This window comes from Pan paniscus, chromosome 4, assembly GCF_029289425.2.
Source record: "Pan paniscus chromosome 4, NHGRI_mPanPan1-v2.0_pri, whole genome shotgun sequence".
NCBI classification, from domain to species: Eukaryota; Metazoa; Chordata; class Mammalia; order Primates; family Hominidae; genus Pan; species Pan paniscus.
In genome coordinates, this window is record NC_073253.2 from 48,304,212 (window position 1) to 48,323,734 (window position 19,523).

The 19,523-nt window shown below is 37.2% G+C and overlaps 1 protein-coding gene and 1 pseudogene across 3 annotated transcripts in view; both read left to right on the forward strand.

Moving 5' to 3' along the window:
• The window catches only part of TRIM23 (tripartite motif containing 23), a 34,651-nt gene that overhangs the window by 6,428 nt on the left and 8,700 nt on the right, over positions 1-19,523 (forward strand). For 2 of the 3 annotated variants that reach the window (XM_003827435.5, XM_008952778.3), the window contains exons 3-7: positions 3,680-3,801; positions 6,016-6,294; positions 6,853-7,035; positions 8,438-8,653; positions 12,854-12,988. In XM_003827435.5, the coding sequence (XP_003827483.1) occupies positions 3,680-3,801; positions 6,016-6,294; positions 6,853-7,035; positions 8,438-8,653; positions 12,854-12,988 (935 nt within the window). Of the gene's footprint in view, positions 1-3,679; positions 3,802-6,015; positions 6,295-6,852; positions 7,036-8,437; positions 8,654-12,853; positions 12,989-15,165; positions 15,220-19,523 lie in introns of all 3 variants that reach the window. The other variant, XM_034960027.3, reaches the window with a different exon arrangement.
• On the forward strand, positions 13,138-13,238 carry LOC112439883 (U6 spliceosomal RNA; annotated as a pseudogene).

A 19,523-nucleotide genomic window follows, 5' to 3' on the forward strand; every position in this document is an offset into this window, starting at 1 on the left:
AGATGTTTATATTCAATACTTATCTGTAAAGAGCTTTAAGACACCTGAGAAAAACGTGCTACCCTGATTCAAATAAATAAGAATGTGTATCACAGAGTGAATCATTTGCCTGAAGCCATAAACCCAATAGAACAATGTTTTCTTTACAAATAAATAAGCCAATAATGAAAATACAGATAAGTCATTTGAGTCTCACCATGTTTTTATTTACTAATATCAAGGACAGAAGTGTTTGTAGCTTGTGATAATTACTCTTTATTTTCTGTTAAAATGAGTTTGAAGGGTTTGTGGAATTTTTTTGCAGTTTTCTGTATACTTTTAAAACTTTTCTTTATGTATTTCAAACTAAGTTATTTTTCAGATACCAGATTTGGAAATAATAGCATTTACTAACATTTGAACAGTTATTTTACAAACATAAGTTCTGTAAGTTTACTCTTTTTGATAAGGGAGTTTTCTCCAAAAGACTTTAAGGTTGCCATTTTCCAGGTCAGTTGCACTAAGACAGTTTTAATATATTCATACTATTTTTCAAGTGGAACACATTCAAAATAATTTATCCACCAAAAAAGGAAGCAAGAGTACCTATAATTTTAGGCTGGAAGACTTTGAAATGCTAAGAAACATGGTTTTAAAATATTTTCTGGAGAAAGAAAAGGATTTTTAAGGTTTTGGTGATCTTTGATGTATATAAATAGTCTGTTTGCCTGACAACTAATATAGGACAATAATAACATTATAGATAGCATTAACTTACCAGTAGCCAAGAAATAATAGGGATTGGGAAAGTCTCTGTACTTTTATTTGGTCTTTTATTATGTGAAATATGCATATATCGTACTATTTCTTTATATAAAACTATACTTAGGCCAGGTGAGGTGGCTCATACCTGTAATCCAGAACTTTGCAAGGCTAAGGTGGGTGGATCACCTGAAGTCAGGAGTTCAAGGCCAGCCTGGCCAAAATGGTGAGACCCCTTTTCTTCTAAAAATGTAAAAATTAGCTAGGCATGGTGGTGGATGCCTGTAATCCCAGCTACTTGGGAGGCTGAGGCAGGAGAATCGCTTGAACCTGGGAGATGGAGGTTGCAGTGAGCCTAGATCACGCCATTGCCCTCCAGCCTGGGCAACAAGAGCAAAACTTGGTCTCAGACAAACAAACAAAAAAACTATGCTTAAAGAAATAGTAATGTTTTTCAAATAGAGAATAGAACCTTTCTTCTACTTTTTTTTTTTTTTTTTTTTTTAAAGCAGAGTGTTACTCCGTCACCCAGGCTGGAGTGCTGTGGCGCAATCTCAGCTCACTGCAGCCTTCACCTCTGGGGTTCAAGCGATTCTCCTGCCTCAGCCTCCTGAGTAGCTGGGATTACAGGCACCTGCCACCACGCCTGACTAATTTGTGTATTTTTAGTAGAGATGGGGTTTCACCATGTTGGCCTGGCTGGTCTCGAACTCCTGACCTCAAGTGATCCACCTCAGCCTCCCAAAGTGCTGGGATTACAGGCGTGAGCCATCACACCTGGCTCTTCTACCTTTTTGAAGAGCACTTTACCTTCTCTACATTAATACCACAATGTGAAGAGTTACTATCCTCAATGTTTAACAAAACTAGAAATTTATGACAGGGAACTAGACTGAATACATCCATCCTCCTCTCTGACTTCTCTGAATCCTGAATCAGAATTTCTCTCTAGTCCAAGAAGAATATGAGTAGTTATTAATACCATTCAGCAATATTCCTGATTTTCTTCTGCTCATATGGTGAAATTACACTTCCTTGCCCTCTTACGCATCACTGTGTGATGTTCATTGATCAGTGAAATGTAAGCAGAAGTGAAGTGTTAGCATCCAGGTAGAAGTTAATAAGAGAAGGTTTATGATTTTCAAAGTAAATTCTTCTCCTTGCTACAGTGAGGTGGTCCAGATGGTTGGAGGCTCGGTAGCCTGTGTCCCTGTTTGTGGTCAGTGGGGAACAGAGTCTCTCTTGTCTTCCCTAATCCCTGAGATGTTGCATGAGCAAAAAATAAATCTTTGTTGTGTTAAGCCATTGAGATTATAGAGTTGTTTTGACACAGAATTAAGTGATATAAATATTAGGCACTACCTAGTAATAATGCTAGAGGTTTATTTGTATATATTCATTATATAGTGACTGGATATTTAGAAAATTGTCAAGACTATATTTTTAAATGATCACTTAGTGTACTTCTTAACCTTTATGTAAAAAGATAGAACTCAGCTTGTTGTAGAATATGTGTTAAAAATTAAGGAGAAAGCCTTCTAGGGGCAAGGCTGAGGATAGATATGTTCAGTCCAGTTTTTTTGGGAGAACCACAACACAGAATGGCTTTTTTTTTTTTTTTTTTTTTAAGAGCCAGGAGGAAGGGGGGCCCTGCAGGCAATGACTCCATCAACCTTTTATATATTTATTCATTTAATGAATATGTATTAGGTGGCAGCTATATCAGATGTTATTTGTTGCATAGGAGTTTACCATAACAAATATTCCTTCTGCTAAAGGATCTGACTTTTATTCATAGGTTCAGGAAGAGTGTGTATGTTGTCCTGGGTTACAATGTTATATGTATTTCTTAAGGTAGGTTGCTGCAAAAAGTATTTGAAAATGCTTGTTTTAGCATGTATAGTAAAAGTCAATGACAAAATAGGACTTGTAAAATTAAATGATAGAGAAATAGGCTGGGCACAGTGGCTCACACCTGTAATCCCAGCACTTTGGGAGGCTGAGGCAGTCAGATCACTTTAGGCCAGGAGTTTTGAGACCAGCCTGACCAGCATGGTGAAACCCCATCTCTACCAAAATATACAAAAAAATCAGCTGGGCGTAGTGGCACACAACTGTAGTCCCAGCCACTTGGGAGGCTGGGACACGAGGATCGCTTGAACCCGGAAGGTGGAGATTGCAATGAGCAGAGATCACGCTACTGCACACCAGCCCGGGCAACATAGCAAGACTCTGTCTCAAAAAAAAAGTAAAAGAGATTTAAATAATTTTTTTAAACTGTGGCAAAATATATGTATAACATAAAATTTGCCGTTTTAACCATTTCTAAATTTAGGGACATTAAGTACATTCATATTGTTGTGCAGCCTTTACCACCATAATTTTTTTTATGTGTATTTAGATTTTTTTTTTTTTTTTTTTTTGAGATAGAGTCTTGCTCTGTCATCCAGATTGGAGTGCAGTGGTGTGATCTTGGCTCGCTGCAACCTCCACCTCCCGGGTTCAAGCAACTCTCGTCCCTCAGCCTCCTGAGTGGCTGGGATTATGGGTGCCTGACGCCACACCTGGCTAATTTTTGTATTTTTAGTAGAGACGGGATTTCACCATGTTGACCAGGCTGGTCTTGAACTCCTGGCCTTAAGTGATCTGTCCGCCTCAGCCTCCCAAACTGCTGGGATTACAGGCGTGAGCCAAAGCACCTGGCCAAAAAATAATAAATTTTAAAGTGTGTTTCCACTTGGAAGGCTGAAGGATTCTTCTGTTTTTTAGGAGAGCATTAACAAAGCAATTATTTTGGTATTAAAAATGGGGAAAATTTGAATTTTAAAAATTTAGACATTAACTACTGAACTATATTAGAAATTACTTTTGAGGTATGGGTAAAATGATTAATAGTCCATTTTGTTAGATTTAGTTTTTGTTTTTATATTTATTCTAGGTGATTCAGGTGTCTGGGGATTGAAAAAAAATTTTGCTTTATTGGAGCTTTTGGAACGACTGCAGAATGGGCCTATTGGTCAGTATGGAGCTGCAGAAGAATCCATTGGGATATCTGGAGAGGTATTGATCATACTTGGTGAAATATTTGTTACGAGCATGAATTTTTCTTTTAATAGATGCCATTATTAGCACAATATTACTTCATTTATTTCAGCAGGTAAATTTCTAGAAACACAACTTTTCATTACATTACAGTTCTGAAGGCCAACACTATTCCCAAGAGAAAAAACTAGAATTATTTGAAAATCCTATGCCTAAACTATGCTTTATGTGTGAACTTTTTTTTCCTTATCATAATTCAGTTCTACCAAGAATAAAGTGAAAAGAGGAAGAAGATTATGGAATAGTAAGAAAGATACGTAAGCAACAGTAGAGCAGAGGATGCAAAAGTAGTCAACAGTAAAACTCAATGAGAGAAAGAAAAACTCGATGTAAGAGGCCATTTAATACAGAGGGGAAAATGCCTTAAAGATAGCAGTAACTTCTGAGGGAATTGTTACTGTTATAGCTTCAAGAAAAGGTTAAACTTTGTATAGATGTACTGTCTTTATCCATACAGGTAGATGTCTAGTAAATATCAGAATCCATGAACACTGGATTTTAATAATGTAAAAGTATATTTTTAGCACTTATGTATTTGCATAGCTGCACATATGTACTATAGGACATGGCTTTCGTAGGCTGTTATGGGTAAAAATATATTTGGAGTAAATATCAGTTAATGATTTTGGTGATCAACTTGCAAACCACATATTTTGTATGAAGGAAAAAAAATGTCGGATTGCTTTCACTTCTCTTTCATTAGATGATGATTTCTTTATACTAAAGTGAATCAGTGAAATGAATTTCAAACTGCAGCACTCTGTTTTCTAAAAGTTATGCAGTTCTTTCTGTGCTAAATCTTTAATCATTATTTCAAAAGACATTACTGTTAGCTAATGTTGACATTATAGTTTATAATTTATTTATTTGTCAGGTCTGGGAAACAGAAGACCTGAATTTTTATGGTACATATGTTCATTTCTCATAATTGCAAACAAAACTCTTCCACTTTGGATTCATTTTTTATTTAATGTGATAAAGAATGACACCATTGATGTATTTAAACATTTTTATTTTTGAAAAAATTTATACTAAATTTCTCCCCTTCCAATTATGGCCTTTTAATATTGAGTAAAAGTGTTCAAAACATTCTTGATTATCTGACATGTAATTTTTTATCTACTTGAAATAAAAGTAATTATTTCATAATTAGTTATTTTTTGTAATTCCTGAAAACTAGAAATAATATTTACATGCTTACATGTAGGTTTTATTTATTTGTTTATTGTTATTTTTTAAGACAGTCTTACTCTGTCACCCTTGCTGGAGTGCAGTGGCGTGATCTCAGTTCCCTGCAGCCTCCACTTCGTGGCTTCAAGTGATTCTCGTGCCTCAGCTACCGGAGTAGCTGGTATTAGAGGCATGCACCACCACACCTGACTAATTTTTGGATGTTTAGTAGAGATGGACTTTCCCCATGTTGGCCAGGCTGGTCTCTTACTCCTGGCCTCAAGTGATCACCTGCCTCAGCCTTCTTAAAGTGCTGGGATTACAGATGTTAGCCACTGAGCCTGGCCTATTTTTTTTTTATTTGCTTAAATCAGTGGTTTTCTGCCGTGATTGTGCAATAGACTCACCTGTGGAGCTATTAAAATAACATGGCGTATAATTAGAAAAATATATACAAGTCTAGGGTTCATCCACAACCTGTTGAAATAAGAATTTCTCTTCCAGACAGCTATGTTTTTAAAAGCTTACAGCTAATTCTGATGCATACTCCTACATTTTCTAAATAGCATTTGTGCTTCTGTCCTTGCTATACATCATCATGACAACTAATATTTAAAGCTATGGGGATGTATTTAATATCAGATTTTTGTAGTTTTACAGAAAGACTTTTGACTTCTCTATGGTTTAGTTTCTTTTGTGTAAAGTGAGGGGATTTGGTGGAAGAGATCTTTGCACCGAATATGAATCTATGAGAATAGTTCTATTTTTGGCTTCAAATTCATAACATATATTGGCCAGTTAATCTTGGAAATAGCTTCTTACCCATAGAAATGAATGCTTCTCAGATGAGTATTGAATGACCTTTGTTCTTAATGACCAATATATTTTCATATGTAAATATTGTTCAGTTAAGCAAAAAGGATTATGGGATTCTATATTTAAAAATTCGTCATGTTATACTGATTGGGTTCAATTTTAAGGCATTAATTTTTTGTTTATCAGAGCATCATTCGTTGTGATGAAGATGAAGCTCACCTTGCCTCTGTATATTGCACTGTGTGTGCAACTCATTTGTGCTCTGAGTGTTCTCAAGTTACTCATTCTACAAAGACATTAGCAAAGCACAGGCGAGTTCCTCTAGCTGATAAACCTCATGAGAAAACCATGTGCTCTCAGCACCAGGTGCATGCCATTGAGTTTGTTTGCTTGGAAGAAGGTTGTCAAACTAGCCCACTCATGTGCTGTGTCTGCAAAGAATATGGAAAACACCAAGGTCACAAGGTATGAATTTAATTATTAATCAGTTGGATCACTGTAGCTACTTTACCAGCTCAGTATTCGTTTTCACTGACCTGGTTCTTTATTCTGAAAGTAGGGATTGAAGAAGAGTTAAGTGATGAGTGATTGGGTTTGGTAGCATGAAAATAAATGAGAGATTTAATTTCTGAATGTTATAAAAAAAAAAAACTTCAAAGAGGCATCATGATTCTTCACAAAAAAATAGCTTTCGAGCAGGAAACAAACATTCTGTTTGCTTGCATGTTTTCATAATGCACCAGATTGTTTTGACAATATTTATGTCTGTTAGCTCTTACTTAGGATATGATTTTAGAGATAGTCTCTTGGCTTTTTGTTTAGCAATAAATGGACTTCCAAATTTTAAATTACTTCTTTGCAGTACAGTTTTCTTATAAAGGAGTGAAAGTAAATTAGTATTTTTCTGTGTCATAAAAGTCACTTGTGGCTGATGCTTTTTTGTATTAATAGGGATTTAAATAGTTTTTTATATTATTAGTCAATACTATGAGTTCTTTTCTCTAATTATGGTACATTTTATAGCATTCAGTATTGGAACCAGAAGCTAATCAGATCCGAGCATCAATTTTAGATATGGCTCACTGCATACGGACCTTCACAGAGGAAATCTCAGATTATTCCAGAAAATTAGTTGGAATTGTGCAGCACATTGAAGGAGGAGAACAAATCGTGGAAGATGGAATTGGAATGGCTCACACAGAACATGTATGGATTTTTTTTCTTCTTCACTTTCTCATTCTTTTTTATTTTTCATATTTTCACCTTCTACTAAGTATTTAATGGGCAATTACAATTTGCCAGTATTGCACCAATCATTAGAAAGTTTTTTAAAAGTCTCTGTCTTTCAGGAACTCATTCATCATGGAAAAGAGAGAGTTTGAAATATGGTAACTATTTTATGGAGGAGAAGTACAGGGTGCTTTGGCATCACAAAATAGGGACAATGATTTATGGAGGTCAAAGAAGTCCTTATAGAAGAAATGGTGTTTAAACTGAGATTTGAAGAATTTCAGTCAGGGAAAAGAGCAGAACGGGGAATGAGTTGTCCCAAGAAGGGAACAATATGTTAAAATGTTTGTAAGTGAGGATTGTACATATTGTAGAGACTTGAAGAAGCTCACTGTAGTTAGAGCTTTAAGTATTGAATGGGACATGACAAGAAAAGAGGATATGGAGAGTTCAAAGCCAAATCATGCAGGATCTTGTCAGCCATGTTAAAGAGTTCAGAACTTAGTTTAAGGACAGTGATGAGCCATTGAAGAATTGACATAAGAATGATATAATCAGATTTTCCTCAAGAAAGGTTGTTTTAAATGTAGAAAATGAATTGGAGGAGCAACAAAATTGGAAGCAGGCAGACCTATTAGGATGTTGTTAAAGTTTTCTAGTTAAAATACTAGAGATGTTTATGGCCTATAATACACTAGGGTAGTGAGAGTGGACACAAGTCAATGGATTTGAGATTTTAAATAAGTAGAATAGATAGGTCTTAGTGATTAATTGTTAATATTGATTGGATAGGTAACTTAGAGGTGATGAGGCATGATCAGATTTTGGGTGTATTTTGAAGTCAGCAGAATTTGCTGAGGGACTAGTGGGCTATGAAAGAGAGGTGATAATGATGACTCCGGTTGTTTTTGCTTCAACATCCTGAAGGATGGAGTTGCCATTTACCAAGACAGAGGCAATTAGGTTTGGGAATAGGGGAGACTGGAGATTAGGCATTCCATTTTGCTTGAGATGTCATTTATAAACAGTTGAATTTCCAATGTCTGTGCATTAGGGGAAAGATCTAGCATGGAGATTTATATTTTGGAATTTAATATAGATGGTATTTAAACAATGTCTCGCTCCGTCACCCAGGCTGGCATGCAGTGTTGTGATCACCACTCACTGCAGCCTTGACTTCTGGGGCTCAATCAATCCTCCCGCCTCAGCCTCCTGAGTAGCTGGGACTACAGGCACATGCCACCACGGCTGGCTAATTTTTTCCATTTTTTGTGGAGACAGAGTTTTGCCATGTTGCCTAGGCTGAAATTTTAAATATTTCACAGGTAAAATCTTTATTAACATTACAGTTGCTTAAAATTTATTTTCATTTTCTTAGGTACCAGGGACTGCAGAGAATGCCCGGTCATGTATTCGAGCTTATTTTTATGATCTACATGAAACTCTGTGTCGTCAAGAAGAAATGGCTCTAAGTGTTGTTGATGCTCATGTTCGTGAAAAATTGATTTGGCTCAGGCAGCAACAAGAAGATATGACTATTTTGTTGTCAGAGGTTTCTGCAGCCTGCCTCCACTGTGAAAAGACTTTGCAGCAGGTAGGTAGTTTAAATGTGGTTAGGGACTTAGTTGTAAGTTTAAGTAGATAATTACCAGAGGTATACTATACATTAGTGTGTTTTATTAATATTTTGTGTCTGCTGTATGCAGTAACTTTGTGCTTAGGAAATGGTCTGCAACCTTGAATTATTTCACTAGTATGGAATTATCAGTGTCGTTCATGTGCCCTCCCCACCATAAGCCATGGGTTCTTGAGGCCTTCTGACTTCTTGCCATTCTTCAGTTATGCCAAATCCTTTTACTCTTCTTTGCCAAGCATATATGTAGTTTTTTTTTTTTTTCTGCTTGGAGTGCATATATCTCTCTTTTCTAATAGTGGAAATCTTCCTTCTCCTTCAAGGTCCAGCTTAAATATTTGCCTTTCTTTGAAGCTTTCTATTTGTTGGTCTTTTTTTGAGTGCCTCTCTACCATGTACTGCCTACCTCTGCTGTAATTCAGTGGTTCTTCACTGCTAGAGCAAACGTATGTTTTGTGATGGTTGAGATACCATAAGAAATTTGTTACCCAGTTTGCAGATGACTTACTTTTTTAAATAAATGAGATTCAGTTATTCTAACACAAATGTCAGCTTTACCCATTTGTGTTTTGGATCTGTTTTCGTAAGTGTGAGGTATAAGAATAACTATTGCCCTAGGAATTTCAGAAAAGCTGCAGTCTGTGTTATCTTCACTGATATATTGCTAATAACTGTGTTGATTTCAAATCATTGTAGGCTAAGCCTTTTACCATTGTAGAGCTTTTTCTCTTAAATATGTGATTACACTTACATGAGAGTGGCCAGTCTATAGCCTCATCAGTCTTGGGTTATCATTTAGTCCTTACCACACTGAATTGTAACAGTTGATATGTATGCTATTTATTAAGTTGATTTTCAGCTCCAAACCTACTCTTCTATCCTCTATTTTGTAATACTAGGGCTAGAACTCTACAGACCTCATAATTGTGTTGCCAGCTGGGCCCATGTTAGGTACTGTCAAGAGGGGGCATAGTTACTCCTGTGAGGAGACCACCCTTCTCGGAGGTTTGAGTTTCAGCTCCATGAGCCACTCCTGCAAGTTTCTAAGTTTTAATAATTCTAACTTCTTCCTTTTATTCCTTTAGCACTGGAAGTGGTAGCTATGTTATTTCATACAATTGCTACCTCCTTAATACCTCAGAGTTCCTTTTAACCTTTTAGCTACCTAGTTAATAACTACACCTAGTTAACAGTTTTTATTTTAAGTTCTTTCTATTCAAATAATGGTGTGATTTGTGTCTTCCGATTTGACCTTGAATGACACAATATGCCTATGTGTTTTAGATGCTGACCTTGTTCATCTTTGATGCATCTTGTTCATCTTTGTGTCACTAAATTCTTTGCATCTAGATAGAAAGAGCTTAATAAATACATGTTTAACTCATGGCGGATAATGAAGCTACATAGCAAAATCAGAGTGGAGTCATGTCCTAAATCATATTTACTTGAACACTTAAAAGTATTTTCATATTTATTTTATGAAAAAGTTTGTTCATAGTTACTGAAATACTTAAGTATTTTAGAGTTTCTGAAGTGTTGTGCCAAAATGACTGGTATATTAGTCCATTTTCACACTGCTTTACAGATACTACCTGAGACTGGGTAATTTATAAAGGAAAGGGGCTTAATTTACAGGTTTGCATGGCTGGGGAGGCTTCAGGAAAGTTAGACAATCATGGGGGAAGGCGAAGGGGAAGCAAGCACCTTGTTTACGGGACGGCAGGAGAGAGAGAGAGAGAGCAAAGGGGAGGTGCCACACTTTAAAACCATCAGATGTCATGATTAATCACTATCATGAGAACAGCATGAGGGAAACAGCCCCCATAATCCAATCATGTCCCTCCCTTGACATGTGGGGATTACAATTCGAGATGAGATTTGGGTGAGGACACGGAGCCAAACCATATCAACTGGTAATTTTTAATGATACAGTATTATCTATGTTAATGCAAAAAAATCAAGGTCTTGGATTCATTTTTCATATGGACCTATTAGTTTTGTTCTATTTTATAACTACAGAATACTAACCAATGTTCTTTAAAGTTCCCACTACAGAGAAAATTGAACAGAGGAATGGATGGAACATCACAAATTGATCTTCACTTCTGAGAACATAATTTAATCATCCATCCACTCTAAACAAATTATGCATCATCTAAAGTTCTTGGCATGATGCTGGATGCTGAATATTTATTCATTTAGCAAATATGTATTGAGTACCTAACATATGCCATGTATTTAAAATATATCAGTGAACACAATAAGCAAAAAGCCATAATCTTGTGAAATTAGCATTCTAGCAAGAAGACAGGCAATAAACCATAACCATATCTAAGTAAGTTAATTATACTATATGTTAGAAAGTTCTGAGAGCTAATCAAAAAAGAATTCTGCAACTACATGTTTATGTTTGTACAGCAGATTGCATTAATAAGTAGAGTAGTCAGGGTAAGCATTATTGAGGGAAGGTGAGATTTGAGCAAAGATTCAAGTAAAAAGTTGAAGGAATTCGTTCAGGCTGTAACTGGGAGAAGAACATTCTAGTTGAGGAAATGTTATAGCAAAAACCCTAGGGCAGCATGCCTGGTATGTTTGAGGAACAGGAAAATAGGCCTCTTGACTGGAGTAGAATAAGCGAAGGACAGAGTAATAGGAGCTGAAATCAGAGGTTAATAGAGAATTATATGTAAGGAAGGCCCTGTGAGGCATTATAAGGACTTCAATTGTTTTTTTTTTTTTGGCCGGGGGCGGGAGGAGTGGGTTGGGGACAGGGTCTTGCTCCCAGGCTAGCTAGAGTGCAGTGATACAGTCTCGTCTCACTATACCTTCTGCCTCCTGGGCTCAAGTGTTCCTCCTGCTTCAGCCTCCTGAGTAGCCTGGACTACAGGGGCAAGCCACCACATCCAGCTACTTTTTTTTATTTTTCGTAGAGACAGAGTTTCGCCATGTTGCCCAGACTGGTCTAAAACTCCTGGGCTCGAGTGATCCATCTGCCTTGGCCTCCCAAAGTGCTGGGACTACAGGTGTGAGCCACCATCCTTGGGTGGACTTCAACTTTTACTGATTGGGATAGGACCATTGTAGAGTTTTGAGTAGAAGAGTGACTTAATCTTATGTGTTAAAAGGATTTTTCTGGCCTATGTGTCTAAAATAGATTGAAAGAAGGCAAAAATGGAAGGAAGGAATTCAACAGTTAAGCAGCAATTGTAGAATTCCAGGTGAGAGGTAATAGTGGCTTGGATAATGGGGATTAGAAGTGCCCAGATTCTGGATGTTCAAAAGGATTTGTTAACAGATTGTACGTAGGGCATGCGGGAAAGAGAAAGCAATAATGACTTCAGCGTTTGTCCTGAACAACTGAAACAGTGGAATTGCTGTCAACTAACATGAGTATCTAACAGTGAGCAAAAACAGATAATACTACCGTTCTCATGGAGCTTGCATATTATTGGGAGATCTCTTTCATATAAAGACTATGTTGGTATATGTATAGATAGTCTGGAATAATATTCAAGAAACTGGAAAGTTCTTGACTTTGAGGAGTGGACCTGTATTCTTTATTTTTTTTAACGAATACATGTATATCTGAAATTATTTTTTAAACTTTTTATAGACGTAGAACATAGATATAGAAATGTATGCATAAGTATTCAGTTGGCTGAATTTTCAGACTGATCATTAATGTGTAACTAGCACTCAGATCAAGTACCAGAACATTGTCAGTACCCCAGTAGTTCCCTCATACTCACTTCTGGCCACTACCTGCCTTTCCCACCATGATAAACCACTATCTTGACTTCTAATGTATATCTTAATTTTGGTTGTTTTGGTAATTAAATGAAATCATACAGTATGAATTCTCCATGCCATGTCTTCTTATACTCCACATTATGTTTGTGAAATTTCTATCATCACGTGTAGCTATGGTTTATTCTCACTGTGATGTAGTGTTCCATTTATCTATATGCTACAATTTATCCGTTCTTTTGTTGCTAAGTCCTTAAATTACTTATTAATGCTCAATTATTATTCTTGTCAAATTTACATTTAACTTTGACTACTATAATGTTAAAACTGCTTTTATTGTGAGTTGGTAATATAAGTCTCTTTTCCTTATTTCTTATAAAAAGTTTATAAGAAATATTGTTTTGCCTCTTATAGGATGATTGTAGAGTTGTCTTGGCAAAACAGGAAATTACAAGGTTACTGGAAACATTGCAGAAACAGCAGCAGCAGTTTACAGAAGTTGCAGATCACATTCAGTTGGATGCCAGCATCCCTGTCACTTTTACAAAGGTAATGTACTGTACTTTATTTTTAGGTATTTTTTCTGACAAATCATAATTGATTTACGTTTCATGATAATCACCTTAAAGAGACAACCATGAAATTCATGAATTAGGGGCTTTTTAAGAAAACTTTTATCAGTGGAAAATAGAAATGGTGTGCTCACTTCGGCAGCACATATACTAAAATTGGAATAAGAAGATTAGCATGGCCCCTGTGCAAGGATGACACACAAATTTGTGAAGTGTGCCATATTTTTAAATTTAAAAAAGTAAAAATAAGAAAATATAAATGGTATATATATGGTATATATAATGAATCTTCCTGTATCCATCAACCACTTGAGCAATTATAAACTTATTTCATCTCCCCTTTTACCTACTCCTTTTCCTACCTGCAATCTCCCAGGGTATTTTGAGGCAAATCCTAATATCATATTATTTCATCCCAATATCTTATTTCATCTATGGAATATTTTAGGGTGTATCTCCAAAAGATAAGGACTCTTTTTAAAAACATAATTGGGGCCGGGTGCGGTGGCTCACACCTGTAATAACAGCACTTTGGGAGGCCGAGGCGGGTGGATCACCTTAGTTCAGGAGTTTGAGACCAGCCTGACCAACATGGAGAAACCGCATCTCTACTAAAAGTACAAAAATTTTTGGCATAGTGGTGCATGCCTGTAATCCCAGCTACTTAGGAGGCTGAGGCAGGATAATCACTTGAAACCAGGAGGCAGAGGTTACAGTGAGCTGAGATCACGCCACTGCACTTCAGCCTGGGTAACAAGAGCAAAACCCCGCCTCAAAAACAAAACAAAACAAACATAATTGGGCATGGTGGCATACCTTATAGTCCCAGTTACTCAGGAGGCTGAGGTGAGAGGATGGCTTGAGCCCAAGACTTCAAGACCAGCCTGGGAAATACAGTGAAATTCCCGTCACTTAAAAAAAAAAGCCAAAATATCATTATTACACAAAAAAAGTTTAATAATGAATCTCTAATATTTTCACTAATATTATCAACTTGTTAGTATTCAAATTTCTCAGATTGTTTTCAAAACAATTTTTTAAATGGTTGCTTTATTTTAGATACAATCCAAGCAAAGTTTCATACTTGGGATTTGGTTGATATATTTAAACCTCTTTTAAAGTGGGTTCTCCCTGATTAACAAGTGTTCATGTGTACCATTTTGCTTTCCATTTTTAGGGGCTGGTTTTTTTTTAATTTAATTATGTTTTCACAATTATGTGAAATGTTTATGTGATCCAGAGTCAAATGTTCAAAGCAAGGTTTATTCAGAGAAATCTAGCTTTTATGCCTGGTCCTTCTACCCTTTTTACTTCATTCCCCATAGAAAATCATTTAGAATTTTTTCTTAGTTTTAGTCATCATTTTAAAAAGTATAGAGACATATGTTTATATATTTGTATGCACACCACTTGGATTTAAAAGGTGGAATACCTTACACACTTTTTTTTCCCTGCTCTTTTTACTTAGCTGTACATCCTAAACATCACTCTGTAGCAGTAGAAAGTGACATTTTTTGTTCCTTTTTCCAGCTGCAAGGTACTTCATTGTGAGGATATGCCACATTTATTTATCGTAGTAAAAAACACATAATAAAAAATTTGCTATCTCAACCATTTAAAAATGTACAGTTCAGTACTGTTAAGTATATTCACATTGTTAAACAGATATCCAGAAATTTTTCATTTTGTAGAATTGAAACTCTATACCCTTTAACAGTTCCCCTCTGCCCCCTCTCATCGGTCCCTGGTAACCACTATTGTATTTTTCCCTTATGAATTTGACTAGATACCTCATATAAGTGGAATCATACAGTATTTGCCTTTTTGTGGCTGGCTTATTCCACTTGGCCTGTCATCAAAATTCATCCATATTGTAGCATGTGAAAGGATTTTCTTCCATTTTAAAGCTGAATAATATTCCATTGCATGCGTGATATGGTTTGGCTGTGTCCCCACCCAAATCTCAATTTGAATTGTATCTCCCAGAATTCCCACGTTTTGGGAGGGACCCAGGGGGAGGTAATTGAATAATGGGGGCCGGTCTGTCCCATGCTATTCTTGTGATAGTGAATAAGTCTCATGAGAGCTGATGGGCTTATTAGGGGTTTCTGCTTTTGCTTCTTCCTCATTTTTCTCTTGCCACCACCATGTAAGAAGTACCTTTTGCCCCCTGCCATGATTCTGAGGCCTCCCGAGCCATGTGGAACTGTAAGTCCAATTAAACCTCTTTTTGTTCCCAGTTTCGGGTATGTCCTTATCAGCAGCGTGAAAATGGACTAATACAGTAAATTGGTACCAGTAGAGTGAGGCGTTGCTGAAAGGATACCCAAAAATGTGCAGGCAACTTTGGAACTGGGTAACAGGTAGAGGGTGGAACAGTTTGGAGGGCTAAGAAGAAGACAGGAAAGTGTGAGAAAGTTTGGAACTTCCTAGAGACTCGTTGAATGACTTTGACAAAAATACTGATAATGATATGGACGGCGAAATCCAGGCTGAGGTGGTCTCAGAGGGAGACGAGGAACTTTTTGGGAACTGGAACGAAGGTGACTCTTGTTACTGTTTTAGCAGAGAGACTGGTGGCATTTGCCTAGACATTTGTGGAACTTTGAACTTGAGAGAGGTGATTTAGGGTATCTTGTGGAAGAAATTTCTAAGCAGCAAAGCATTCAAGAGGTGACTTGGGTTCTGTTAAAGGCCTTCAGTTTTATAAGGGAAGCAGAGCGTAAAAGTTTGAAAAATTTGCATCCTGATTGTGCAATGGAGAAGAAAAACCCATTTTCTGGGGAAAAATTCAAGCTGGCTGCAGAAATTTGCATAAGTAGCAAGGAACCTAATGTTAATACCTAAGACCAAGGGGAAAATGTCTCTAGGCCATGTCAGAGACCTTCATGGCAGCCCCTCCCATCACAGGCCTGGAGGTCCAGGAAGAAAAAGTGGTTTCATGGGCTGGGCCCAGGGTCCCCATGCTGTGTGCAGCCTGGGGACTTGATGCCCTGAGTCCCAGCTGCTCCAGCTGTGGCTGAAAGGGGCCAATGTAGAGCTCGGGCTGTGGCTTCAGAGGGTGGAATCCCCAAGCCTTGGCAGCTTCCATGTGGTGTTGAGCCTGTGGGTGCACAGAAGTCAAGAATAGAGGTTTGGGAACCTCTGCTTAGATTTCAGAAGATGTATGGAAACACCTGGAAGCCTAGGCAGAAGTTTGCTGTAGGGGCAGGGTTTGGAGGGGCCAGGGGCAGAATGATATGCTTGAGATTTTGGGTGTGCCCCCACCCAAATCTCAACTTGAACTGTATCTCTCAGAATTCCCATGTGTTAGGGAGGGACCCAGGGTGAGGTAATTGAATCATGGGAGCTGGTCTTTCCTGTGCTATTCTTGTGATAGTGATTAAGTCTCACGAGATCTGATGGGTTTATCAGGGGTTTCCGCTTTTGCTTCTTCCTCATTTTTCTCTTGCTGCTGCCATGTAAGAAGTGCTTTTTGCCTCCTGTCATGATTCTGAGGCTTCCCCAGCCATGTGGAACTGTAAGTCTAATTAAACCTCTTTTTCTTCCCAGTCTCGGATATGTCTTTATCAGCAGCATGAAAATGGACTAATACAATGTGTATACCACATTTTGTTTGTTCATTCATCTGTTGATGGAAACTTGGGTAGCTTCCACTTCTTGGTTTACTGGGAATAGCGCTGCTGTGCACGTGAGTGTACAAATATCTCTTCAAGACCCTGCTTTCATGGTCTTTTGGATATATACCCAGAAGTGAAGTTGGTAGATCATATAGTAGTTCTGTTTTTAATTTTTTGAGGAATCACCATACTGTTTTCCATAATGGTTGCACCATATTACAGTTCCACCAGTGGTGCACAAGGGTGCAGTTTCTCCACATTTTCACCAGCACTTGTTAATTTCTGTTTTTGGATAGTAGCCATCCTGATTGGTTTGAAATGATACCTTATTTGTTTTGATATCCATATCTCTGATGACTGGTGCCATTAACCATCTTTTCATATAATTGTTGGCCATCTGTATATTGCCTTGAATATGTCTATTTCCGTCCTTCGCTCACTTTTTGATTGGGTTGACTATTTTTGTTGTTGAATTGTAGGAGTTCTTTGTATATTCTGGATATTAATTCCCTATCAGATCTGTGACTTTCAAATATTTTCTCCCATTTCATAGGTCAATTTTTCACTCTGTTGATTTTGTCATTTTATGCACAAAAATTGTAAATTTGATGTAGTCTATTTTTGCTTTTTTTTTTTTTTTTTTTTTACTGTGCTTTTCATGTATCCATGAAGTCACTCTCAAATGCAATGTCATGAGGCTTTTCCTCTGTTTTTTCTTCTAGGAGTTTTATGGTTTGGGGTCTTAAGTTTATGGCCATTTTGAGTTAATTTTTTTAGGTGGTGTAAGATACATAACATCCTTTTGCATGTAGATATCCAGTTTCCCCAGCATAATTTATTGAAGAGACTGTCTTTTCATTGAGTGGTCCTGGCACTCTTGTTGAAGATCATGTGACCCTATTCCTGAGGGTTTATTTCTGGGCTCTCTCTTCTATTCTGTTGGTTTGTATGTCTCATCTTTATGCCAGTACCACATAGTTTTCATTATTGTAGCTGATATGGCTTTGTTCTATGTTCCTGCCCAAATCTCATTTCCAGTTGTAATCCCCAATGTTGAAATGGGGCCTGGTTGGAGGTGACTGGATCATGGGGGCAGTTTCTCATGAATGGTTTAGTATCATCCCCCTTGGTACTGTCTTTGCCATAATAGGTGAGTTCTCATGAGATCTGGTCTTTTAAAAGTGTGTGGCACCTCCCCCACCCTCTCTCTTGCTCCTGCTCCTGCCATGTGAAATGCCTCACTCCCTCTTTGCTTTCCACCATGATTGTAAGTTTCCTGAGGCTTTCCCTGAAGCCAAGCTGATGCCAGCATCATGCTTCCTGTACTGCCTGTGGAACTGTGAGCCAATTAAACTTTTCTTTATAAATTACCCAGTCTCAGGTATTTCTTTATAGCAGTGCAAAAACAGAACAATACATTAGCTTTGTAATATATTTTGAAGTAAGGAAGTGTGAGTCCTCTTTTTCAAAATTTTTTCTTTTTCAAAATTGTTTTGGCTATTCAGGGTCACTTGAGCTTCCTTATAAATTTTAGCTTAATTTTTTCTATCTCCACAAAAAACATGATTGGGATTTTGATAGGGATTGCATTGAATCTATATAAATTACCTGGGCTGTTATTCATATCTTAATATTTTATGTCTTTCAATCCATGGACATGGAATGTCTATTTATGTCTTCATTTATTTTAGCAATATTTGTAGTTTTTAGCGTACAAGTCTTTCACCATCTTGGTTAGGTGTATGCCTACATATTAGGTTGGTGCAAAAGTAATAGTGGTTTTTGCCATTAAAAGTACTGGCAAAAGCCGCAGTTACTTTTGCACCAACATAGTATCTTAAGTCTTTCACCATCTTGGTTGAGTTTATTCCTAAGTATCTTAAACTTTTTTTTCTGTACATGTTCAGAGAAACTTCTTTAGTCATAAACTATAAAAATGATCCCTGAAAGTATAATTTTGATGCTATTTTAAGTAGAATTGTTTCCTTAATTTCCTTTTGGGATTTTTATCGTTAATGTATAGAAATGCAACTGATTTTGATGTTGATTTTATATCCTGAAACTTTGTTGACTTTATTCTTTCTAATAGGTCTTTTTGTGTGGACTCTTCAGGGTTTTCTACATACGAGATCATGTCATCTGTGAAGAGATATAATTTTACATCTTCCTTTACAATTTGGATGTCTTTTATTATTTTTCTTGCCTAATTGCTCTGTGGGCATCTTCTTGTTCTTTATCTTAGAGAAAAAGCTTTCAGTTTTTTGAGTATGATGTTAGCTGTGGGCATTTCATATATGGTGTATGTTAACTGAGGCAGTTTCCTGCTACTCCTAGTTTGTTGAATGTTTTTATTATGAAAGGGTATTGAATTTTGTTAAATGCTTTTTCTGCAACTATTGAGATGATTACCTGCTTTTTTTCTGTCATTCTGTGTATTATGCTGATTGATGATGAATAAGTCTTGCCTTCCAGGTATAAAGCCCATTTGGTTATGACGTACAATCCCTTTAATGTGTTTTTTTTTTTTTTTTTTTTTGAGGCGGAGTTTCGCTCTTGTTGCCCAGGCTGGAGTGCAATGGCGCGATCTCGGCTCACTGCAGTCTCCACCTTCCGGGTTCAAGCGATTCTTCTGCCTCAGCCTCCTTGTAGCTGAGATTACAGGCATGCGCCACCATGCCTGGGTAATTTTGTATTTTTAGTAGAGACGGGGTTTCTCTATGTTGGTCAGGCTGGTCTCGAACTCCTAACCTCAGGTGATTCACCCCCACCTCGGCCTCCCGAAGTGCTGGGATTACAGGCATGAGCCACCGCGCCCGGCCTAATGTGTTGTTGAATTCAGTTTGCTAGTATTTTGTAGTTTCCTCCTGGTTGCACCTCATCCTCACTATGTCG